The 24,094-nt window shown below is 42.3% G+C and overlaps 1 protein-coding gene across 1 annotated transcript in view; it reads left to right on the forward strand.

Moving 5' to 3' along the window:
* The first annotated feature begins 542 nt into the window (after positions 1-542).
* ZCCHC14 (zinc finger CCHC-type containing 14) overlaps positions 543-24,094 on the forward strand; it is a 59,721-nt gene continuing 36,169 nt past the window's right edge. Inside the window, exon 1 of the mRNA XM_045818476.1 lies at positions 543-1,225. Coding sequence (XP_045674432.1) covers positions 671-1,225 — 555 coding nt within the window. The 5' untranslated portion in view covers positions 543-670. The remainder of the gene's footprint in view (positions 1,226-24,094) is intronic.

Consider the following 24,094-nt stretch of genomic DNA (forward strand, 5'->3'; position numbering starts at 1 on the left):
GTTAGCCCGACTGCGCTCGCCTGGATCCGTCCGCGGAGCGGGGAGCCTGTGCGCGAGAAGCCTGTGTGAGAGAAGCCTGGACTCGAGGCCGAGCCGAGTGCCGGCGCAGATCCCTCCGCCGTTCGTTCGCACGCCGCCGCGCCCCGCGTGTCCCTCCACCGCTGCTCCTGAGGCGCCAGTCCACCCACCCGCGGCCTCCGTCCTAGTAACGGCCGGCCAGCACAAGTGCGGCGGCGGCGGCGACGGCGGCATGGCCTGGGCAGCTCCGTCGGGGGGCAGCCCACAGTGACAGACCCTGCGGCGCGGGGGGAGATGGGGGCGGCCGCCTCCCGGGCGACGACGACGACGACGACGACGAGGAGCAGCCGCCGCCGCCGCGCACCGGCCACCGCTGGGGACGGGCGCGGGCCGAGAGCCCGCCCGTGAGCGGGGGGCCCGAGGTCGCTCGCCGCCCCCGGCCGCCCCGGGCCCCCCAAGCGCCTCGCGCGCGCCCACCCGCCCGTCCCTGGCTGGGGTCTCACCCGCGCCGCGCGCCCCCGGCCCAGCCCGCGGCGCCCGCCCTCCGTCCCCCGGCCCCGCCGCGCCCTCCGCTCGCACCCGCCGCGCCCCGCGCCCCCGGCCCCGGGCGGCGGCCTCCGGCCCCGGGCGGCGGCGTGGCACGGGCGGCAGCATGGTGGAGAAGCGCTGCCCGCTGCAGAGGGACGGTGTGTACCGTTGGTTCTCGGAGCTGCCGTCGCCACAGCGCGTGGAGTTCCTGTGCGGCCTGCTGGACCTGTGCATCCCTCTCGAGTTGCGCTTCCTCGGCTCGTGCCTCGAGGACCTGGCGCGCAAGGACTACCACTCGCTGCGCGACTCAGAGATCAAGGCCAACAACCCCGCCGACCTGGGCAGCCTCACCAACCTGACAGACGAGGTGGTGCGCAGCAAGCTGCTGGTGTCGCTGGCGCTGTTGGGCTCGGAGCAGCGCGAGGCGGCTGGCGTGCTCTACCGCACGCTCACGCACATCGACTCCATCATCCACAACTACGGGCTGCAGCTCAACGAGGGCCGCACGGGCGATGAGTTCCTGCTGCTCTTCACCATGGCCTCCAACCACCCGGCCTTCAGCTTCCACCAGAAGCAGGTGTTGCGCCAGGAGCTCACGCAGATTCAGAGCAGCCTGAGCGGCGGTGGCGGGGGCCACGGGGGCAAGAGCGCGCTGCCCACCTGCCCGTCTTGCCACAAGGTGAGTGCCCACGCGGGGGGCGGGTCTGGCGCGCCCACCCGCACCTCAGGCCTCCAGTGAGCTCCCCCCAAACCCACCCACACCCAAGCCTTCACCCCCGACCTCAAAATTACACTAGCTCCCCAAGCTTTCACTTGGGGTCCCAAACGCCCACCTGTCCATTAAGCCTCCACTCCAAACCCCCACCCCAACCCCAAGCTTCCTTCCCGTGCCCGGAGTCGCCACCTCGCACCCCCAAGCACTTACCTCAAGCTTCCACTCCACATTTGTGTCCCAAGCCTCCACCATGTATTCTTACCCTTCCCCAAAGTCCCTGTCCCCACTTCGACCCACAAACCCCGCACCCCCAAACCAGTCTGGCACCTCACGCCCTTGGAGCTGTTGCACTCATCTCACCGGGGTCAGTCACAGGGTGTCAGTGAGGGCCGCGCTCCTGGCTCCCGTAGACGGACAGATAGCCCCAGTCAGAGGTCGTAGCTCCTGTGCGGTTCTTTCAGGCCTTTGTCTCCTTAAATCGGGCTCTTGGGCGACAGAAACATTTACACATTGTGTCGCCTTGGTTTCTCCGAATCTGTTGTTTGTTACTAGAAAAGGAAGCCATTATGAGATGGAGATGAGAAGGCACTAGAACGTGCATAGACATTCGGGGTATCGTGCGGCACCCCAGAGCTGGGTCTTTTTCCGCTAAGTGGTCAGGTGTCGCGGCTGGAGGGGGGGGATGGGGAAGGTTGTAGCCTGGCGTGTGCACGGGTGTGTGAGCACATGTACACGTGTATTTGAGAGTGCATGTATGCATGTGTATACCTACTGGTGAATGTGTATGAGTGTATCGATATGTGTGTGTGTATTTATGAATCCACATGCATGTCTGTGTTTCTGTTTGTGTTTAACAGACAGTGGCATGTGAGACAGTTATTTCTCAGAGGCTTTCTTTGTGGGTGTTGAGGGTGTCAGTCTCCTAAGAATGCTATGTTAAGTTAAAGATCTCCAGTCTCCAAGTTAAACAGGAAGGGCATCATGGTCATCCACTTAGAAATGTGAACTTTTGTCTAAATGTTTCAAAACTATGTAAACAAAGTGGGGCTCAAACTTATTTTAAACGACCCTTTGGGACCCAGTGCCAAAAGAGAAAAAAGATTTTTCTTTGACCAAGTGTGTCATATTTAAGGTGTCACACTGACGTTGGGAAATTAGATTACAGTCAGGACCAGTAGTGTTCAGTATCTTTTTTTGACGGTGCCTAAGCTCCTTTAAGTTAAATGTTTGATACTCTCTGGTTTGTTGCTGGTGGTTTTAAGCTATCTTCCAACCCTGCATTGTGGCTTTTCTTTAATGTCTTCCTCTAAGAAGTGGTTGTGGTCCCTGCGTTAGTTTTAATGTGTCCTTTTTTTTTCTTGTTAACATTGACCCCTGAGACTGTGGTTTTCTTTTTAAGAAAAAGTTTAAGAGTGTTCAGATCCCACCCATGTTGTGTACTGAGCAAAAAAATGTTACCCCGGCTACAGCAAAGAGAAAGCTGGGTCCCAGGGAACGTGGTGATCTGTAGGAGCTCAGTAAGCTTTGGAGTGCTAGTGGAGTGTCACCTGTTTATGAGATTTCAGTCCCCTAAGGTCAGCTTCATGCGCTGTTAGTCTTTAGGTTAAATGCCATACATGGATAACATCCATGGCTGTGATTCCAGTTTACTCAGCTCTTGAGGGGGGTCTTTTGTATGTGCAGATGCATTGCTTTATTAAAAGCAGAAGATGGTGGTCATTATTTTGGTGGGGCAGTAAGCTAAAAGCTAGGGGAAAAAATACCATAAAGACTTTCTGTCAAGTCAGAAATCCCTTCAATGTGATGAAGGGGCTGATCTATCCATCCTCCCACCCCCCTACCCATATGGGCACAGAATTGACCAACGAAGTGACCTTGGCCAGAGCCCTCCATCCTCCAGTGTTCTCATTAGAGGGCAAACTACCTGCTTCAAACTACCTGCTTGTTTGGAGGGTCACATGAGGTCATGTGTGAAGTGCCCAGCAGATGTGCACTGAGGGCTTCCTTCTGTCCTCTCTGACTTTTTACAGAGGAATGCTAACTTGAGGAAGGCATGTTGTTACAGAGTAAAGTGTTTGTGTCACGGAGTGTTCATGTTTTCTAAATTGATTTTTGGATACGTAACTTAGAACTAACCGTTTTTTTGCTCATCCTTGGGAAATTGGAGAATTCTGCCTGACTTTAATAACGAGGTTATAATGAGTAACCTTGGGGTATTGCTTCCTTATTTCAAAACAACTGTGGTATCTAGTTTTCCCTACATCCCCTACGTCATTGCTAAACCAAGTTCATTTAACTTTCTGTTCCTTTGCTGATTTAAAGTTAAGGCCTGACATTGATAAACTCTTCTGTTCCTTGGAGTAAGCAACTCAAAGGAAATCTGGCCTTTACGCATTTTGCTGCCTTAGTTTCTCTAAATCTAACACTTAGTGTAAACCTGAGAAAGCAGCCCCATTAAAGCTCTGTTTGTATTTCTTTTGTAAGCTGTTGTGTTTTGTTTTAAACTCTGGGCCTAGAAACTTTATGTTTATCTTTTAGAGATAAAGATGTTGACTGCTTCATTCTTTATCCTATTTAAAGTGACACTTCATTTAACTATATTTACTGCTGTTGGCACTATTTACATTTGTTTCTCCAAACCCTTACTATGTTATTATAAAATTCTTATTGCTCTGAGGACTTGCAATAGAAGTTTAAAAGTGTGAGGAATGTAAAACAGACATTTTTACTTTTCAGAAAGAGAAGTATTCAGAGTGGTAGAGCTAGGAGTAGATTGCAGCTGCTTTACTGTACTGAGTAGCTGACAGGTAGGTACTGCAGGTATGCTGTTCCTTAAGGCACAATGGGAATAGTGGTAATGGTTGGCTTGGACTTAACACTACCTCTGTCTTTCCTCTTTATTTAAATATACAGCCATAGTTTGGGGAGAAATTTAAGTTTATCCCCTGTAGTCTTTTCTTTATGTAAGTGATAATGTGCTATGGCCATATATGCTTAATTTTTAAAATAACAGCTTTATTGAGACTTAACCCATATATCATAAAATTATGCCTTTAAAATATGCAATTTGTTGGCTTTCAGTGCATTGAGAGAATTGTGCCCTCCCACCTTTGTGTTTCAGAATCTTTATGGTAGGCATCATACTGGAACTACTTTAGGAGATTGATTTCTTTAAAGGGCATGTTGAAACAGTGATTTTAAAGTGTTCAGTGGAGGAATGTGGTGGGTAGTAGTCTTCCTTTGGGTTTCTTACCCTTTGTCCAGCCATGCCCCTCTCTTTGTTGCTTGTACAGTCTTCTAGAGAGACTCTGTGTTAACAAACAGATGACTGCCGTGTTACTCCCCACACGGTCTGTCCCTTTCTCTTGGCAGTCTTTCCTGATGAGCATTCCCTATCAGTGCATAGAGCTTCTTCATTCTAGCTTATGTGTTATTTAATCAGTCTCTATCGGTGGACATTTTGTTTCCACCTTACCATTACAGACAACTCAGTGTCTTTGACATATTACATATGTGTCATCTATTGGGTTGGCCAAAAAGTCTGTAACGTTTTTTTTGTAGAATAGCTCTAGTAGTGCTTAGTTGTCTTTAACTTTATTCAAAACAATAATGTTGGATTGTATTGTGACATTTGTCGTATCAGCATGCATTTAAAAATAAACTTAATGGAATTGGTGAATTTTAGTGCAGCCATCTTAATATTGAAGATGGAAGGATACGCAACGTTTTCGGTGTATTATGCTTTATGATTTCAAGAAAGCTAAAAATGCAACTGAAACAAAATAAAAGATTGGTGCAGTGTATGGAGAAGGTGCTGTGACTGACCAAACATATCAAAAGTGGTTTGCGAAGTTTTTTGGTACCATTGATATTTTGGCCAAATAATTATTTGCTGTGGGGCTGTCTGATGCATTCATTGGAAGATGTTTAGTGGCATCCTTGGCCTCTACCTACTAGAAGCCAATAGCAGAAGATAGCTGACTTACTCAAAATATCCAAATCAATAAAGTTATTGGTGAAAATGAAAAATGTCTTTTATTTTATGGAAAAAACTAAACAGACTTTTTGGCCAGCCCAATACATATGATAAGCAGTATGCATAGCTTTTCACATTTCAGTAAGTGTACCTATAGAATAGAAACCTGGAAGTGGGATGATGGTTCCGTACTTACATGATTACTTTAGATATTGCCGAGATCCACCTTTTGGAATTCCCACAGCAGTGTGTGAGTGCGTGTTTGTATACCTTTAACTAGTATGAAGAGTTAGCTACCCTCATCCCCTTCCCCAGATCTCTGCCATTTGGTTAGGTGAGAAACACATCTCAGTGTAGTGTGATGTTATTTTGCAGTCCTTTTCTAAGCAAGGTTGAATATTTTTTCAAGTGAACCTTTATTTTTGGCAAGCTCTCCATATCCTTTGCCATGTCTGTTGGGTTGTTGATCTTTATTGTTTTTTTAGGAGCTCTTTTAAGTTTCAAGGAAATTGTCCTTTGTCTTTAGAATTTGCAAATATTTATTTTCCAGGGTTTTTTTGCCTTTGCCTTTGGACTTTTGCCATGCAGTTTTTTTTTTTAAATTTATCAGCCTTGTATGGCTTCTGAGTTTTGTGTCATAATCAGAAATGCATTATACATTATGCACTGTGCATATATTATACATATGCATTATACATTATACAGACATTCCATGTGGTTTCTTCTGGTTCAGAATTTGTGTGGTTTCTCATTTTACTTTTAACAGATTCATCTGGAATTTATTATGGTGTAAGGTAGAAAGCTAGTTTTATGTTTTCCAGATGACAACCCAGTTGCCCCAGTGCCATTTGTTGCATAATCCATCTTTTCCCTCCAAGATTTGAAATATCTTTTATAATTTGCTGCATTTCCCATATATATTTAGGTTTACTTCTAGGCTGTATTTGGTTTCCTTGATGTTTTTATCTGATGACAACTTTGTCAGTTTCATTGGATACTTTTCAATCCTTATCTTTTTTTTTATCTCTCATTTGTTCTTTGGGTTACCCACACAGTGGAATTCCTAGGAGAGAGGGTTTTTTTTTTAAATATGTATGGCTGCTGAGGTGCCTCCCCCAGATTCTGGCTTAAAGGAGTCTGGGCATGGCCTGGGCAGCCCACTGAGAGCCTTCATTAGGCCTCTGATTAGACACCACTGGTTTTCCTCCTGGTTCTCTGAGTATTTGCAACTGCTTTCCTATCCTTTTGATGGTGTTCCTCTCTTCTCCGTCTTTCCCTTCTCTTTTTACCTTATAATTCATGACATTTTCAGCTTTGATTTTGCCACTCACACTGATGAATATAAAGCCAGATGTCCAACTAGACCTGAGCTCCAACTTGGAGGTTCCAGGTAGCTCAGTTTGTCCAAAGGTAAGTTTCTCTATTCCCACTGTGGACCACTCTGCCCTTGTCCCTATTCCCCCTAGTGAGAAGCCCATGCCTTTCATAGGTAGTTTGCCTGCCTTCACATCCCTCCAGCCAGCTTGTTTCCAAGTCCTAACCATCCTGTAGATTTGTTTTCCATCAACATGGCCACAACCCAGGTTCTCCCTGTCTCTCTCTCTGTCTGTCTGTCCCTCTCACTCCCTCTCCTTCAACCTGTCCCCACCACACTTGGCATGCTGGTCACACATATGGCACACTTCTGTGTAGGCAGACTTAGATTTTGGATGAATTGCCAGGGAGCCAGGGAATGGATAAAATTAGTCTTCAGGGAACAAGCACCACCCTAGCCTCATGTAAACTGCATTCTGTCCCAAGTCAAGAGTGCATGCTGGAGTGTAAGTGATGATCTCCTTCTAGAATTCAGCTGATGTCATTGTTTAAAGTCAACAAGAGAAAACTTTATAGCTGCTCTATTTTTTTTTATAATTAAATTAACTCTCTTTTAGAAATAACTGACATACCCAGCTTCTGACCTTGACGTGGGTGTAGTTGACCGTAATGCTTTGTAGTCTCCCTGAACTAGATGTAATCCACTATAACAGCTAGTCTCCCCGGCCCCACTCTTAACTTCCATCAATAGTTCCAATGGTGTCACTGGAATGGGCTTGGTAAGATGCCTACAGGATTTTACTCTCTGGTGTGCAGTTCTTGCCATGGCATCCTGCCGTCTTAATGACCTACCTTCATTGCCTACCTATCCTCATCTCTGTCTGTACTTGCAGTACCTTCACTGCAAGTTTTCTCTTTCCACTGAGCCTTTGCAGATGATGTTCTTTCTCTCAGATGGGATTACCTGGTGCCTACCTGAGGCACCCTAGCCCTGACTTCCCGGCCCATACTTACTAAACTTCCTGTTTCCTCCTTCTGTCCTAGAACTTGGCATACTGTATTATAATAGGCTTCTTTAAATTTCCACCAGACTTCCACTTACTGGAGGGCAGAGATTGCCTTTCTCTTTCAGTCCCAGAACCCACAGTCCCTGCCACCGCTGTGTCCTGAGAATATGTGAAAACCTAGTGGGAAGGAGGTGCTGGGTGTTTATGAAAGGCCATCCTAGCAAAAATATTTTTTTTCTTAGTGCTTTTTTTCTATGGCCCTATTGGTAATAGTACCTGTTATCAACTCAGGCGCTTCCTTAGTTTGCCTGTATCTAATGGCCATTTCTCTTACACATTTCATAGCTGTAGATGCTAATTAATTTTAACATTGGCATTCTACTTCCTTATTTTTCAAGCTGGCATGCAAAAACTTTCATTGGGAGAAATTGTCTGAACATGGTAGTTTGGCTGTACACTACCCCATGATAAAACCCAAGTTTAATGGACAGAGTACACAGAGAGCTGGGGAAGGGCCTGTCACCTTCTGATGCTCTGGTAGACTGTCTGCCTGCTGTCCTTGTAGGTTAGGAGTAGTGTTTGTAGTTCTGAAAGTAAGACCGTTTTGAATTTATTCCTTTAATGTTTCAAAATTGTAAATCTTGGTAAGCCTGGATATTTTAGTTTGCTATAGAATGGCAATAAATTAACTGAATAACTTAATTATCCTAATTAAAGTTTAGTTTACATTTTTTACACTTTAGTGACAACAGATTAATTTCAAGAAGGGAGCAGTATAAAGACATCTCCTAATTATTTGGGACTTACACATAAAAGCTTCAGTAGATTTACTAGGAAGAAATTATTATATCCTTGGGTTTCTCACTGATTCACAGTCAATTAACTAAAACATGTATATGTAGGAGCTACTTCTTGAAATATTAAAGTCTTGACTAGAAGAAATCACTTTGGAAAAGGAAGAGGATTAATCTGTGGGGAAGAGGAACAATCCCTTTCCCTCTTTTGGGCATTTTAATAAAATATAAAAGCTTGGGAATAACACTAATAACCTAGCTATAATAAAATGAATAACATTGACAAGATATTTTGAATGCACCAGTATTGAAGTTGTATGGGAAGCATTTTATGGTATACGCACTCTACCTGGACACAATTAAATTTCAGAATACTGTTCTGTATTTATGTGCTACCTTGGAAGGGTGGATTCTTTTGACTCCAGCTTCCTGACAGTATTTTCTTGTGTGGGTACTGTTGCAAGGTATGGAATATCTGAGAACATTTACTTCTGTGGGATTTTTTTTTCTTTATTTTGAAGACCAGGTATAAAGTTCATGAGCCAGTGTACTATTAATATTTGTATTGGGGAGGCTGATTTACCAGTCAAAATTATTTTTGTCTTTTAGAATTATTAATAAAGAGATGAAGTAGAAAACAGGTAGTCATAAAGAGGGAATTATGTCAATGATAGATAACATTTTGAATATTTTCTATGTATAAGGCACTGTTCTAAGTGTTTTGAATGTATTTATTCAAGAGTTAGGTTCTATTTTTGTCCCCATTTTAGCAGTGGGAAAACAGACACAGAAAGGCTAAGTGTAAGTAATTTGCCAAAGGTGACATTTGTAAGTGGCTATTTTTATTATGTGAAGCCAAAATTATGTTTAAAAATATTTTCTTACATTGTCAAAAGTGAGGAAAAACCTAAAGAATATGAAATGAGTACAAAAAGGGAGGCCTAATTCTGTGTAACTTGTAGAAGTAGGAAGTGTGACGTCATTCACAGCTTTTGTTCACACTGCCAGTGCCCAGCCACCACTGGGCCTGCTGCTGATTGCATTTGGAATCTACTGTCTTTATAACATAATTCCTCTCCCTACTACCTCCACCCCTAATTTTTAATTTTTACTCATTCGATAAGCTTTAGTGATAATCTTTAGTACTAAGTTCTATTTTTTAAATTTAAAGTTAAAATATTTTATGAGAGGCACATACAAGGTCAGTTTGGAAAAAGTCCAGCCATTGTTAATATAACAAAAATGGTTTGTACCACATCCAAGTAACCTGGCATCCAAGGAAGAATGGATTGGAATGCACATGTGTGAACAATGACTTCACTGTACCAGTCTGTGGGGACAGTAGGTGCTGTTGAGTGAGCGTGTGTACTGTGTGGCCATTGCATTCAAAACAACTGACCGAGTAGAACAATGGATCTGCATCAGATTTTGCATTAAGCTTGAATATTCCTCCAGAGAAGTTATTCAGATGATTCAGAAGGCCACAGCTATAGGCAACTGATGATTGGCAGCTTCACCACAGCATGCCTGCTCATGCATCACGTTTTATGCAGAGTTTTTTGGCTTAACATCAAGTCACCCAGGTGACTCAGGTCCCCTGCAGCCCAGATTTGGCACCCTGCGACTTCTGACCTTTCCCAAAACTAAAGTCACCTTTGAAAGGAAAGAGAGTTCAGACCATCAGTGAAATTCAAGAAAATATGACAGGGCAGCTGATGGTGACTGGAAGAAGTATGTGAGGTTCTAGGGTGCCTACTTTGAAGGGGACTGAGGCATCATTGTCTTATGTATAATTCTTCTTGTATCTTCTTCAATAAATGTCTCTATTTTTCATAGTACATGGCTGGATACCTTCTGGACAGACCTCGTATTTTAAGTGTCTGTTTGAGTTTTGATAAATGCATACACCTGTGTAATCAAACCACTGTCAAGATATGTAACATTTCTCTTACCCCAGAAAATTGCCTCCTGCCATTTTCTGGTCAGTTCCCACTTTTTTTTTAAATTTTATTTTAATTGTTGTTCAAGTACAATTTTCTATCTTTTACTCCCATCCCAGCCCACCCACCCAGCCCTCCCAGTTCCCACTTTTACCACTACTAGTCCCCACCTTCCCAACCTGCCCTGCCTTTTTTCTGTTCTACTTTTTCCCCAGCATTGATTAGTTTTGCCTATTCTAGAACTTCATTTAAGTGGAATCATAGAATTTCATTTTGGCCATTGGCTTGCCTTATGCTTGCATTGTTGTGTTATTTTTAGAATTTGGTCTAGGGGTTACAGTGTATATTCTTAAGTTTACACAGTCTCTCAGTGTACCTTTCACTCAGTGTACCTTTCAGTCTTGCAGTTGCAACCATGTTTACCTTCTCTGTTCTTCATGCTAATCATACGTGTTACCCTGCACATGCTATAAACCCCACAGTGTATCTTTTTTGCATTAATGTGAATGCAGTGTTTAAAATTAAGGAGAAAAGATAGTCTTCCATATTTACTCACATATTTACTATTTGCAGTGCTTTTCATTCCTTACTCAAGACCCAATTTGTTACCATATCCCTTCTCTCTGGAAAACTTCAGAATTTTTTGGAGTGAGGGTCTGCTGGCAAGAAATTCTTAGTTTTCTTTTATCCATAAATGTTTTGCTTTTGTCTTATTGCTAAAGGGCCTTTTCATTGGATGTAGGATTTTGTGTTCTCATTTTTTTCCTTCCAGCATGTAAAGAATTTGAGGCCCTGGCTGGTGTGGCTCAGTGGATTGAGTGCTGGCCTGTGAACCAAAAGGTCGCTGGTTCAATTCCCAGTTGGGGCACATACCTGGATTGCAGACCAGTTCCCCAGTTGGGGCAAGCAAGAGGCAACTGATTGATGTTTCTCTCACACATTGACGTTTCTTTCCTCTCTTTCTCCTTCCCTTCCCCTCTCTCTAAAAATAAATAAATAAAATCTTAAAAAAAATTAAAAAAAAAGAAGTCAAGACGGTGTCTTCTGACCGTAGTTTGTTCTGCTGTTCTACTATATCTAACATGCTGGTTTTCTTTGGCTGGTTTCAAGATTGTCTGTGTCTTGGTATTGGAGCACTATAATGTGTTCAAGTGTTATTTTCTTTTCAATGTTTGTTAAATATATTGGGGTGACATTGGTCCACAAAACCATATAGATCTCAGGTGCACAATTCCACAGTACACCACCTCTTTCCTTCTGCAACTCTGGTTATAAGTGTTTTAAACCTTTTGGTATTCCACAGGTCCTGGAAGCTTTGTTCATTTTTTCCCCCTCAAATATTTCTTTGTTTTTCAGATTGGATAGTTTCTGTCAATCTGTACTGGTTCTCACTGTCTTCTGTTAATTGCAAACTGCTATTAAGCTCATCCAGTGGATTTTTTAGTTTAGGAATAGCATTTTTCATTTTAGAATTCCATTTTGTAAAAGTGTTTATTATTTTAAGCAGTTTTAGGTTTACACAGATTAAACATTAAAACCATCCAATGTCCACAATTTACATTAGAGTTTATTCTTGGTGTTGTACATTCTATAGGTTTGGACAAATGTGTAATGAATGACCTGTGTCCACCATTATAGTAGCATAGAGTATTTCCACTGTCCTTAAAATTCTCTGTGTTCCACCTGTTCATCCCACCTTTTCCCCCAACTCCGGCAGTCACTGATCTTTTTAGTGTCTCCATAGTGTTGTCTTTTCCAGAATGTCGCATAGTTGGAATCATGCAGTGTGTAGCCTTTCACATTGGTTTCTTTCACTTAGTGATGTGCATTTAAGTTCCCTCCATGTCTTTTCATGGCTTGACAGCTCATTTTTTCTCACTGATTCGCTGGATAATATGTGTGTTCTGCATGTGCACAGTTCATTATCCATTTACCCACTGAGGGATATTTTGGTTCCTTTCTGAATTTCCTTTTCTAAATCATTTCTGTTTCCCTCCAGAGGTATCTTTCTGGTTTGGACCTCGTGAGCATATTTTCCTTTGTGTTCTTGAAATTCCTTATAACAACCACTTAATACTCCCTCTAATTCTAGCATGTGACTCATCTTGTGCTTGGTCTCCTTTTTCTCTGTGTATGGGTCATGTTTTTGTTTATTTACATGTCTAGTACTTACGGATTGCTTCTTGGATTTTGTGAATGAGACATTTTAGAAAATGGATTTTGTTCTGTCCTCCTGAAGAATACTGATGTTGTTTTGTTCGTTTAGCCAGCAGTAAACATGGCTAGACTGAAACTCTAGGACTCTCTTCCCTGTGTTGATCAGCAGCTGCAATCTCTGTTTAGTTCTTTGTCTTAGCTTGGCTTCTTGGAGCCTGCCCCAGGCATGCATGTGTCAAGGCTCACTTGGAGTTGTGGGCAAAATTTGTATGCAGAATTGGTGTTCCCTTCCCAGGTGCTTCCCTTTCTGGAATTTCCCCCTCACTTTCCAGTCATCGTAGTCTACTAGAATTCTGATTTCTGGTTTTTCAAGTCAGTGAGACTGGGGTTCTATCTGAGCTTTAGTACTTTTTCTCACAGGGGCTGCGCCTGCAGGATATGAAACTTCCCCAGTGCAAATCTTTTTCCAAGTGTAGATCTACCTCTAGTTTCTGCTTGCTTTTGGTTGTGTTCAGTTTATTGTTTTGGGGTTTTTTTTTTATACTTTGTCCAAACAGAGTTTATGGTTATCTGCATGAAGATTGGTCTGATTATTCAATCACTATTGAAAGTAGAATCACCTGATTTTTATATAATGCCATTGTTTGTGTAAATATTGAACATGTGTTCTAGGAAGGATTAATTCTCTCTCATGATGTATAGCAGTAAAGGAGGGTTTTATACACTGACATTTGTCGTTATAAAGATTAAGGTTCTGTGCAGAGGAGAAAAAAATGAGCTGGCCTAGTGTCTGGAAATTAGAGGGTCATTTGGAGAATATGAGATGATGATTTTAATGTTCTGGTACTGCCTACATGCTAAATAACCAATGGAGAATTAGGTGTGTAGATGAACTTTCAGGAGAAATGTGAAAGGGCAGATTTGGGCTCTATTTTACTTACAGTCATGGAATTCATCTAAGGAAATACCATTTACCTGTTGGATGCAGAGTTTGGTTATATCTGCTAAAGGAGGTAAATCTTGAATTTCTTGACCTCCAAAGTGTTTTCTTTCTGTTCATTCCAGTTGAGCCTTTTCTGGCTTGATCTTTCCCTGCATGGTTAGCCATAAAAGAGATTTGGTTTCGTACTCTGGGCAGCTTTGCTCATGAACCTTGCTCATAATAGACATCCAGTCAAGACTCATTGAATGGAATTTGTAGCTCCTATAGAAATAAAACCCAAAGGTCTGTTTTACTGGTATTTTCTGGACCTCTGATATTTCCCATACATTTCTGGTTTATTTCAATTCCTGATCTTCCCCTCCTGGATCCCTAAGTGTTCTGCAATTGAATTTATATTGTGGCTAATACCCCACAGGGATCGTGAAACAACCATTTTAATGTGCTAACTGTTCTGAATAGTTCATTTCAGGCAGTTGAATATTATATTGGGAACCAAAATGGTTTATCATAACACAGTTAACTTAATATGATTAGACACTGAGCCAGTTTCTTAAAGAAAATTCTAATGTTTAAACATACTTCGGGCCAAAATGTACACAATAACAATATTGTATATAATGTGCACTTAATGTCAGAAGTCCTGGAGGTAAAACTGACCTACACGAATGCTCCTCTGCCGTCCTTTTGGGTGTGACCTTCACAAGATGAAACTCCACCTGAAATCACGTGTGGAGGAGGAGCAACCGCAGCCTCTGCATCCGAACTTGTTTTCACTGTTAACAATTTTTAGTATTACATGGTCACATAATTTAAGTTTTTCTTGAAGGAGGAGGGACTATCTTCCTGAATATGTTGTTTTCTGTTCCAACAGTGTTGCCTTCAGAGTTTATTTAGGTTGGGTTGTTTGTTCCCACATGGCTATGCCTTTCAAACTTCGGTTTTTAAAAATGCGTCTGTATGTTCCTTTGCTGTCCCTTGTGGCTTCTTAACTGCTAACATTGTACCTTTCTCCAGCAACCATTGATTTCTTTAGGCTCCTCCTACCCCCACTTTAAATTTGCTGCCTATTACTTGCTCTGCCCTAGGAGAATACACCTAAGCCTGTCGGAATTGTGTTTAAATAAAGCTGTCAATGTGAAACACTGGCTAGTGTGGCTATTCAGACAGAAGCCTTTCTTGGTACACCCTGCTCCTCATTTGTGTCACCAACCTGGATAACTGTCTGTTTACTGAGCACCTGCTACGTGACAGGCTCTGTAAACTTACCAGGTACTAGATATTTTAATCCTATAAAAACCACAGGAATTAACCAAGATGCTATTTAACCCAATTTTATAGGTTTGCATAGCTTAGGAAGTATTGTCTTTAGTCAACCCAGGGCTTTTGCCTCAAATCCATGTTGTGCTGCACTTCAAAGTCATCTGAACAGTAATTCTGGACCCTTTCAGAGCTGTTTGTACAGAGGGCATGCTCCCCTGCCCCCAGGTTTTGGTTTAATTAGCCTGCCTGGGGCTGGCCTGGAATCTGAATTTCTTAAAGCTTCTTGAGTGCACAGTTAGGGCTGGGAATGCCTGGTATTGTAAGAAGCTATGTGGTTCTGCAGGCTGCCTGTGGAAGAACTTTGCTTTATAATCTCATTGCTGGAGTTCATCTAGTTAAGTCCTTGGTATCCTTTGCTGAGATTTTTGAGCAGTAATCTTTTTTTCTCTTTTCTTTTTTTAATGAGTAGAGCTCTAGGGTAAGAAATATTAAAAGGAATGTTTTCATATGGAAAACAGTTTTGGGTTAGCATTGGCTTTCACTTGGCCTAAGTCAGCAAATAGCTTTCACTATTAAACTATCTATTTTCTTGTTCTGGTTTTTAGAGACACGTAATTACTATTTTAATAAAATGCTTACAAATCACTCTTCTTTTTGATTTTATGTATTTTTTCCCACTGAGTTAAAAGTGTTTAACAGATGTTATTCTTTCCTGTGTAGAGACGGATTACTTGGAAAACAAATAGAAAATAAAGGACTCTGTCTGCAGGCACTTTGAAGTTCATGTTCTTACTTGAGGGTACCTGGCCCTGCTGCTCCCTTGGCACTCATAAGCTTCAGTCTGGAAGGTCTTTCTGCCCATCTCTTCTTGCCTCAGGACACCACCCTTTCTGATCCTGTTCCTGAAACCCTTCCTGTAGGTCTTGGCTTGACTGGCTTCTCCTCCAGTTAGACCTCAACTCTGCTGTTACTTCTGGATCACCAGGAATCATGTCACTCTCCTTATTTTCTTTGAAATTATCTTTTTTGTTCCCCTATGAGGCTTGCATCTCTCATGTCATGTGAGTGCTGTTTACCGCCTCTGACAGCTCCTCAGTAACATCCAGCTTGGTGGGAAGGTGGCGGCAGTCATCGACAAAAATGAGCAGTTTTGGTTTTAGAGGTTGCTTCTATTTTACATTTTTATATTGTTCATAGCTTATAGGAAGGTACTTACGTGTAGAGTAATATTTTAAACTTTTTTCTAAATTCTAATAGTTAATGTTTATTGCAGAAAAGTTGGAAAACAAACATTTTTAAATCCCCTAGTGATAATAAATATTATTAGTATTATGGCACATTTTCTTTTTTTTTCAATGCCTGTTTGTATATGCACACAATTGACATATTCTACCTTGTTTCAAAACAGACTCATAGAAACAGAGACCAAAGGGATCATTGCCGGGGGGAGAGGGTTGGAAAATGAGTAAAAAAGGTGATGAAAGGGAATATAGTCAATAATACTGTGATAGGTGACAGACAGATGATTACTATTGTAGAATTAGTGAGGTGATCACATGGTAAGACATAAAAATGTCAAATCACTATACTGTATGCCTGAAACCAATATAATATTGTATATAAACTATGGCACTTTTTAAAAAAGTAAATAAAAATAAATGACCCCTCAAAATATCTATATTGTTTCATTTATCTAAGTGTGAGCATTTCCTATGCCTTATATTTTCTGAAATTATTTTTTAAAGTCTGCATAGTATGTAATCATGGGGATGTAAATTTATTTAAATATTAAATCTTGCTGGATATTTACGTTCATATTTATTTTTGCTCTTCTAAAGCTAAGATGGTTCTCCTTGCACACAAACCTTTGTATCACTGATTATATTCTTAGCATAGATGCCTCCCAGCAGGATTAGTGGATTCAAAGGTACAGATGGAATGAGAATTTGTTACATGTACCTAATTGCTGTCAAGACAGTCGAATTGATTTGCACTTGTTAGTTGAGGATGACCATGCCCCCCTCTTAACATTTTGTGAGCACTAACTCCTAAGACATTTTGTCTAACTGTAGTTCAGGTAACTTCCAAGCCTTTGTGTGCTAGTTTTAGAATAGGCAATTACTTGTCATGGTAGTCATTTTTAAGTGGAGTGTCTGTTTAGAAGAGAAGGTACCCTGTACACACACCCAGACCCAGATTGCGGGGAAGCAGACATGGAAGCTGGTAGCTGTCTAGAGCTGTCTTCTCCTCCCTGGACTGAATCTACATCAGCTCATAAACCTCTGTAGCTGTATGACTGCTCCCTACTGGACGGATGACCTTGGAGAAGTCGTTGATGAGCATCTGTCCTTATTGTTAAAGTGGGGTAACAATAACTGCCACCTACACATAGATGCATGTGTATATAAGCATATTGCATAAGTAATATGATAAGAAGTATACAGAGTGTGGTTATGATACTAGCATTTTTCATTGCCTCTTACAAAGTGTTCACATCTTAGGCCTTCAGGTGTCCACCCTGCTATTTAAACTTAACTCATATCTTAACAGACTTTTCATATCACTGTCCCTTTTGTATACAGCTGCCTAGTATTATAAGCATACCTGTATCATTTTATTTAACCAGTCCCATATTAATGGCACTTAATTATTTCTGGTCTTTGGCTAGTACCATACATCGCCATGGTGTAAACCTTGTGTTGATGTTATCTTGAATGTGTTTGGGTGTATCTGAGGGTAGGTTTTGGAACTTTTAACCTCATGTGTGAGGGAAAGGCACACCTTTCTCTTTGTGTAGGCATTCCCACGTGAGTCTGTGGAGGACCTCACCACAGAAGCATTTCCTGTTAACAAATGGGCTGTCCTGCTGCCCGCCTACAGCATCCCCTTCCATTTCTTTTCTTACTGTTGATCATTTACTCACAATGCAGCTAAGACCTTGACACTTTGGATTCTTAAGATTAACCATTGCTTTACCAGGCTTTTCTTAAAACCTCCTCCACCTCACTTACATGTCGAACGTTTGAGTGCACACTACATGCCTTGTCCTCTGCTGGGGATTGAGAGGGCATGTCTATAAAAGGTAAGTTTTGGGGTCCCTCTTCAAGAATCTAGTAGGCAGGCAAAACCATTGTGCACATACTTCCAGTTAGAGTTAAGCATTGCATTTATTTTAGAGGGATTGTGTTGTGGGGATGAGGTGATTAAGGATGGCTTTCTGTAGACCTGCTCCGATTTGGGCAGGGTTCAGGGGTTCCAGTTAGAAACTGGGTGGTTGCTTTTGCCTTAAAAGCCCTAAGGCTTATAGTAGAGAAAAGGAATTGGATGAGAGTAGAGTTTCTCAACTTCAGCACTGTCAAGGTTTTAGCCCAATAATCCTTTGTTTGGGGGCTTGCCTGGTGTGTTGTAAGATATTTAGCAGCATCCATGACCTCCACCCACGAGATGCCAGTAGAGTTCTGCCCCTAGTTTTGACAACCAGTAATGTCTCCAGACATGGCCGTATCCCCTGGGTGGATTGCCCCTGGTTTTGACCTACTGCAGAGTCACAAGCATTGTTAATTCCTGCCTAATTGCATAGTGGTAGCAAGTGCTGCATTTCCAGTTAGAAGCTAGCAAAATTAAAACTGTAATCTTCCCTGTGGCTTCTAGGACTGTTAGGATTAGTGGAAAATAAGATTTTATAAGTAAAATAAGGATAGAAGTCTAGAAGAGTTCTAAAAATTAGACAAAGGGGTCCAAGCTTGATGCAGTAGATGGTAAGAAGCTACTTGTAGGCACCATAAAGACATGTTTCCTCCTGTGCAAAACACCTGAACTGTAAAGTGATTCTGAGGATTTTTCTGTCAGGCTCATTTTTATAAGACAGTGCTTATGTTAATACTATTCAGGTGAAAAAAAGTGAGGAGGGCACTGCTGGTTGGAGTGCTTTCATTGTGGTGGTCTCTTTGCACTTCAGTCCAGAAGGGAACACCTGTGCCCATCACGGAGCCCTGATTGGAGGGTGCACTGACACATCAGCTTACCTGCTAGCCCAGGGCCCTCCCACTTCCAGAAGCCATGGGGAGGATCACAGCTTTGCTTCCACTAGCCTCTAACTCAGAGGTGTCCAATCTTTTGGCATCTCTGAGTCACACTGGAAGAAGAGGAGTTATCTTGGCCACACATTAAATACATTAAAACATTTAATCACAAAAAAATCATAGCATTTAAAGTAAATTTATGATCTTGTGTTGGGCCACATACACAGCCTTACTGGACCGCATGTGGCCTGCGGGCCAAGGGTTGGAAGCCCCTGCTGTAACTGGAAATGTAGCTTTTGCTGCCATTATGTAAATAGAAAGAAACTCACAGTGGTGTTAATAGTGCTTGTGACTTGTCATCAATAGAAATCAGATGTCTTCATATTGCACCTTAAGGTACCCTTTGTGCTGACATGACTTCAGGTTACATGGCACCTGCTTGCTAAGTATGTTAAAGAAGTTCGTCTCTTAAGATCTTAGCTATTTTTAGTATAATTGGCTTCATTTGCAGTCCTGTGTATGTTATGCATTTAATACATATTTCTGGGACGGATCAGTAGACTTCATCAAACAGCTACAGTTTGTTTGTTTGTTTGTTTGTTCACAAAGTAAAAAACCCCTGCTCTGGTGCTTATTGCCATTTTCAGAGCCATTTCAAATGCCCGTTGGTGGCATGAAATAAGACTTTTGCAGACTTGGGGCCCTAGTCAGCTTACCTGTGTTTTGGGGTTCTTCTTCAGTCCAAGTGCATGTTAGCATGCCCCATTTGGATGACTTTGACTGATCTTTAATGAAATAGATTTTCATTAAAACTCTCTTCTAAAAATTGTGGTTCTGGTCCATGAATACTAAAGTGAGTTTTAAACACAAAGCTTTAAAGTAGACTATGCAGCACTAGGTCTCTATGTCATCAGATTCATGGACTGAGGAAAACCCTTAAAGAAAAGTGTAAATATCTGAGAGAGAGAATTAGCAGGAGTCATACTGTCCAACACACGTCCCTTCTCTAGGGTGATGGTTTATATGGTTGTCATCTTGATGCCTCACCCTTGGAAGGGGCCTTTGAGTTCATCTGATCCAATTCTCTACACACTGCTGGATTTATTTTTACATCCTGCCTAAAAAGTTGTGAAGCCCTGACTGGGTAGTTCAGTTGGTTGTCCCGATTCTCCAAGGTTGCGGGTTCCATGCCGGTCAGGGCAGATCCAACAATCAACCAATGAATGCACAAATAAGTGGGACAACAAACTGATGTTTCCTTCTCTCTCCCTTTCTCTCCTTTCCTTCCTCCCTCCTTTCTTCAGTCCCTCTCTTCCCCTTCCTCTCTCTCTCTAAAATCAATAAATTAAAAAAAAAAAAGAGGTTGTGAATGTTCTGATCATGATAAACTCCTTTATGTTGAAATACTCTGGCAACATTGGCATCCCCTGGGAGCTAGTTAGAAATGCAGAATCTTAGCCAACCCCCCTCCCCGACTTTCTGAATCAGAATCTGCATTTTAACAAGATCTGGAGGCATTTTGCACATTAAAGTTTGGAATCAGAAGCCTAGTCTCTATTGAAATAGCTGTGACAACGAGAAGGTTTGCTGTCTCAGAGCCAGGGTGCGAGCTGTGAGTCCAGGTGGTGGGACTTTATAGCCATTATGGTCTCCCTAGGTGTGTGGCAAATGTCAAAGCAGAATCACTTTCCTGGCAGAACCACAGAATAGAGTGTGTGCCTCGTGACTAGTAGCACACTTCAGAGTCAGGTTTCATTCATGACCTAAGCTTTGTCAGTCCTTTATTAGACCTGAGGAAACACTCTGATGATTGTGTAGTATATAATTTAGACTACAGGAATTTTACTCTGAATTAGAGGTGCTTTTCTGTTAGGCGAAGCCTGAATTTCATTAAAATTTTGGTGGATAGAGTTATGTATTAAGTGCCTTTTTTGTGCTAAGCACTGTTTAAAGTGTAGAGGATACAGCAGTGAACAAAGACAAAATGTCTCTGCCTCACTGAGCTTCGAGAAGTCCTTACTAAGAAGGTGACATGCCAGTGTAGATGTGACAGCAATGAGGGGGCCTTTTCAGGCAGAGGGTACAGCCAGGGTGAAGGCCTCCAAGCAGAACCTGGCTGCTGAGTCTACCTTTGGTGGCTGCAGTGCATTGAGCACGGGGGAGACGCGGGAGATGACAGGAGCCAGGCCCTTGTAGCTCATAGGAGAGGCGGGCTGTGCAGATACAGAGTGGTTAGCTAGGCTGGGGGTGCATACCGAGTGTTCATTTAGAAATAAAGCAAGGCGCTTGCATAAAAAAAGACTTTGAACTTAATGGAAAACATCCATCATGGCTGAGTTGGGCACTGTGTTTGGAGAGGCTTTTCTCCTTGCCTTCCTTGCAGTAGCAGAAGACGACATTTGGAACCGATCAAGTCTTCATTCTCATGCACATTGAGCTGATGACTGGAGCTCCGCTCTGTGAGCATGAGTCAGAGAGCATCTGAGTTGAACGCGTAGGTCACATGGGCAAATTAACTTAACCAAAAATAACCCCAAAACAGCATTTCTGGGAAAAGCAAGTGGAGACAGCTTTCAATGTAAACAAAGGAGCAAAATAAAGATAAAGGCTTTGTGAAAAAGTGAACATTTGGAAGACTAAGAAGAAACGCTTTAGGGGAAAAAATATTAAGGAAAACAAATACTTCTTTTCTAGTAGTTACAGTTTTAAAGAGTTTTCTTTCATGTATTTATGTCAGATGCAGTGGGTATGTTTTGAAAGGGTAACTCAGAGGTTTTACCTTTCTCTTTGTAGCATGACAGTTGAACACACCTTTTAGCTTTTCCTGTCAATCCACAAGAGGAGCTTCCGGTTCTCTCTGGGTTTTCTCTTGACTTTGCTGAGACTTGACAAGGTGATGGGTACAGTCAGAAACCTGGCCATGGGGCTATCAGTACTTTGTACCCTGGTTGCAATTAGCATCACCTGGGGAATTGAACACACAAAACAAAATACCACAAGCAGTGTGCCAGCCCCACTCCAGAAGCTCTGATTTAATGGGGGGGTGTGGGACTTGGTGGTGGTATATGTTCTTCTAGTGCCTTGGAGGTTCTGAATGCAGCCACGGTCAGAAACCACCCTTTCAGTCCAATGCACTTATTTCACAAGCTGTATTCTCCTGGCCACAGCATTAAATGCATTAAACATATTCTCTTCCACTCACCTGTTGCCTTTCTCTCCCCTCCTGCCTGCAGGCCGAGAGTTGGGTGCCTGGTTTTCTGTTTGTGGTTGTTGGGGATATTTCAGGGTGAGCAAGCAGTATGTGTAGAGAACAACATAGCGGCCATGTGTGCGAGCTCAGGGCAGGAGAGGTTTGTCACTGATCCAGGCAGCTCAGCCTCTTCTTGGGACCAGGATTTAGAATTACTTACCAGGGTAGCTAAAACAACATGAGGGTTAGTATTAGTCAGGCCAAATAGGATGGAATCTGCTGTGGTTATGTTAATTATGTAGTTATAAATGTTAACTTCCTGTGTTGTTTCCCATAGTAATATTTACTGTTGGAACTAAAAATGTGCTTTTTGAGTAATTACTTGTACCTATTCTATTATCTTTTTTTTTTAAAGATTTTATTTATTTATTTTTAGAGAGGGAAGGGAGGGAGATAGAAAGAGAAACATCAATGTGCGGTTGCTGGGGGTTATGGCCTGCAACCCAGGCATGTACCCTGGCTGGGAATCGAACCTGGGACACTTTGGTTCCCAGCCCGCACTCAATCCACTGAGCTACTATTCTATTATCTTAATAGGAAAGAAATTCATTTCTGGAGTACTCTGACATTGGATGTTGAAAGAAACTTTGCCAAATCTAAGGGGAACAATCCAATTCAGTTAAATTATTTAAGTGATTTAAATTCTTAACTGTCTTGATAACTAACACCTTTGTAATGTTATCAAAAGAATTGACTTTTAGGGAGGTATTAGATCAGTGGGGTCATTTTCTTGAGTTATATTAACTGCCAGGTTACCTAGACTTGTGATGAGATCCTTGTCATGCACGGTATCTCTCGTGTGGCCCAGGACCTGTCAGTGGTGTGCTGTGAGTTGCACAGCGAGACGTGTCTGCACAAAGCAGGGAGGCCTTCCTGCTCCAGTGGCTCTGACAAAGATGGGAGTAGAGAGAGCTTGTTGTATATGTGGCATGTGGTTTTACTGCAGTTCTCTGTGAATGATTGGATGTTGCTCTGTATTTCATGTAGCAAATGCCAACCCAGCCCTGCATGAGGGGTGGCCATCTCCCTACTCCCCACAGCTTTCTGCCTCTGCCTCAGGGCCCCTGCCTCCAGAGCCTTATGGTGGTGATGGGGTCTGTACTTGCAGTGCACTTATAGATTCTTTTGATCAGCTCCCACCTGCTCTCCAGGTAAGCTAATGAGAATGAGGGCCAGACAGCTCAGGGGGACACACGTGTCTCAAGTCAGGTCTGTTTAAGAATCAGGTCTGAGAGTCACGCTGCTCTTCCCTTTCACTGTGTGTGTAGTGTAGTGCTTCTCCACCTGTGAAAACTCACACCTCTTTTGTTAAACTTTAAAATCTTAACCTTTTTCTTTTATTATTTGAATTTTGATATGCATTTAACTGTGACTCCAAAGAAGTTAAAGCATTGGTTGCTGTTTTCTTCTAAATCCTCTTAGGTCGTTAATATATTTTGTATATAAAATTTTCAAATACAACGTTGTTACTAAGGGGAAAAAATAAAAGTTATTGCATCCTCCCCACCCCACCCAAAAGAGTCTCCTCTCCCTCCCTCCTCCCTCTCTTCAGGTTACTACAGTTCAGGGTTTGCCATATTCTTCCAGACCTCTTTCTGTTCATTTTCATACACACACACATTCGCTTTAAACCAGAGCAAAGGAGGAGGGGGTGGAATGACACTTTGTGGCTTGTTTACTCTTTCCATATGCTGGTGAGCTTCCATGGTAGTTTTATGACTGCACATAGTTCATCAGTGGATGCGCTGTCCTTGGTTAGCTGGCTCTCGATTGGCGGCTATTTCAGATGCTTTCTACCTTTCACTGTTCCACATGCTGCAGCGAGCATCCTCCCCCCTCTCACCACACATCTTTTTCACGTGTGAGCACTTAGTTTGGTGAATTCCTAAAAACGGAACTGTAAATATAATTTCAGAATATGCTTTTGTAAAATGTCCCTTCAACTAGATCCAGGTATATTTCATTCTCTACTATTGTTTTTAGAGCATTTTATGATTTATTCAAGATTTGTGAAAGGACAGCATTAAGTCCTGCTGTATAATTAATTTTATAAGTTATAATTGTGACAACTTGGCTGACATAGTTTTATCCAGTCAAGTGAACCACGAGACATAAATTCCCATGTTTGCCTAAAGTTCCCTGGGCTATTTTAAAATTTTGGTGGTAAGTA

Source organism: Phyllostomus hastatus, unplaced genomic scaffold, assembly GCF_019186645.2.
Source record: "Phyllostomus hastatus isolate PE091 unplaced genomic scaffold, TTU_PhHast_1.1 phas_scaffold_345, whole genome shotgun sequence".
NCBI classification, from domain to species: Eukaryota; Metazoa; Chordata; class Mammalia; order Chiroptera; family Phyllostomidae; genus Phyllostomus; species Phyllostomus hastatus.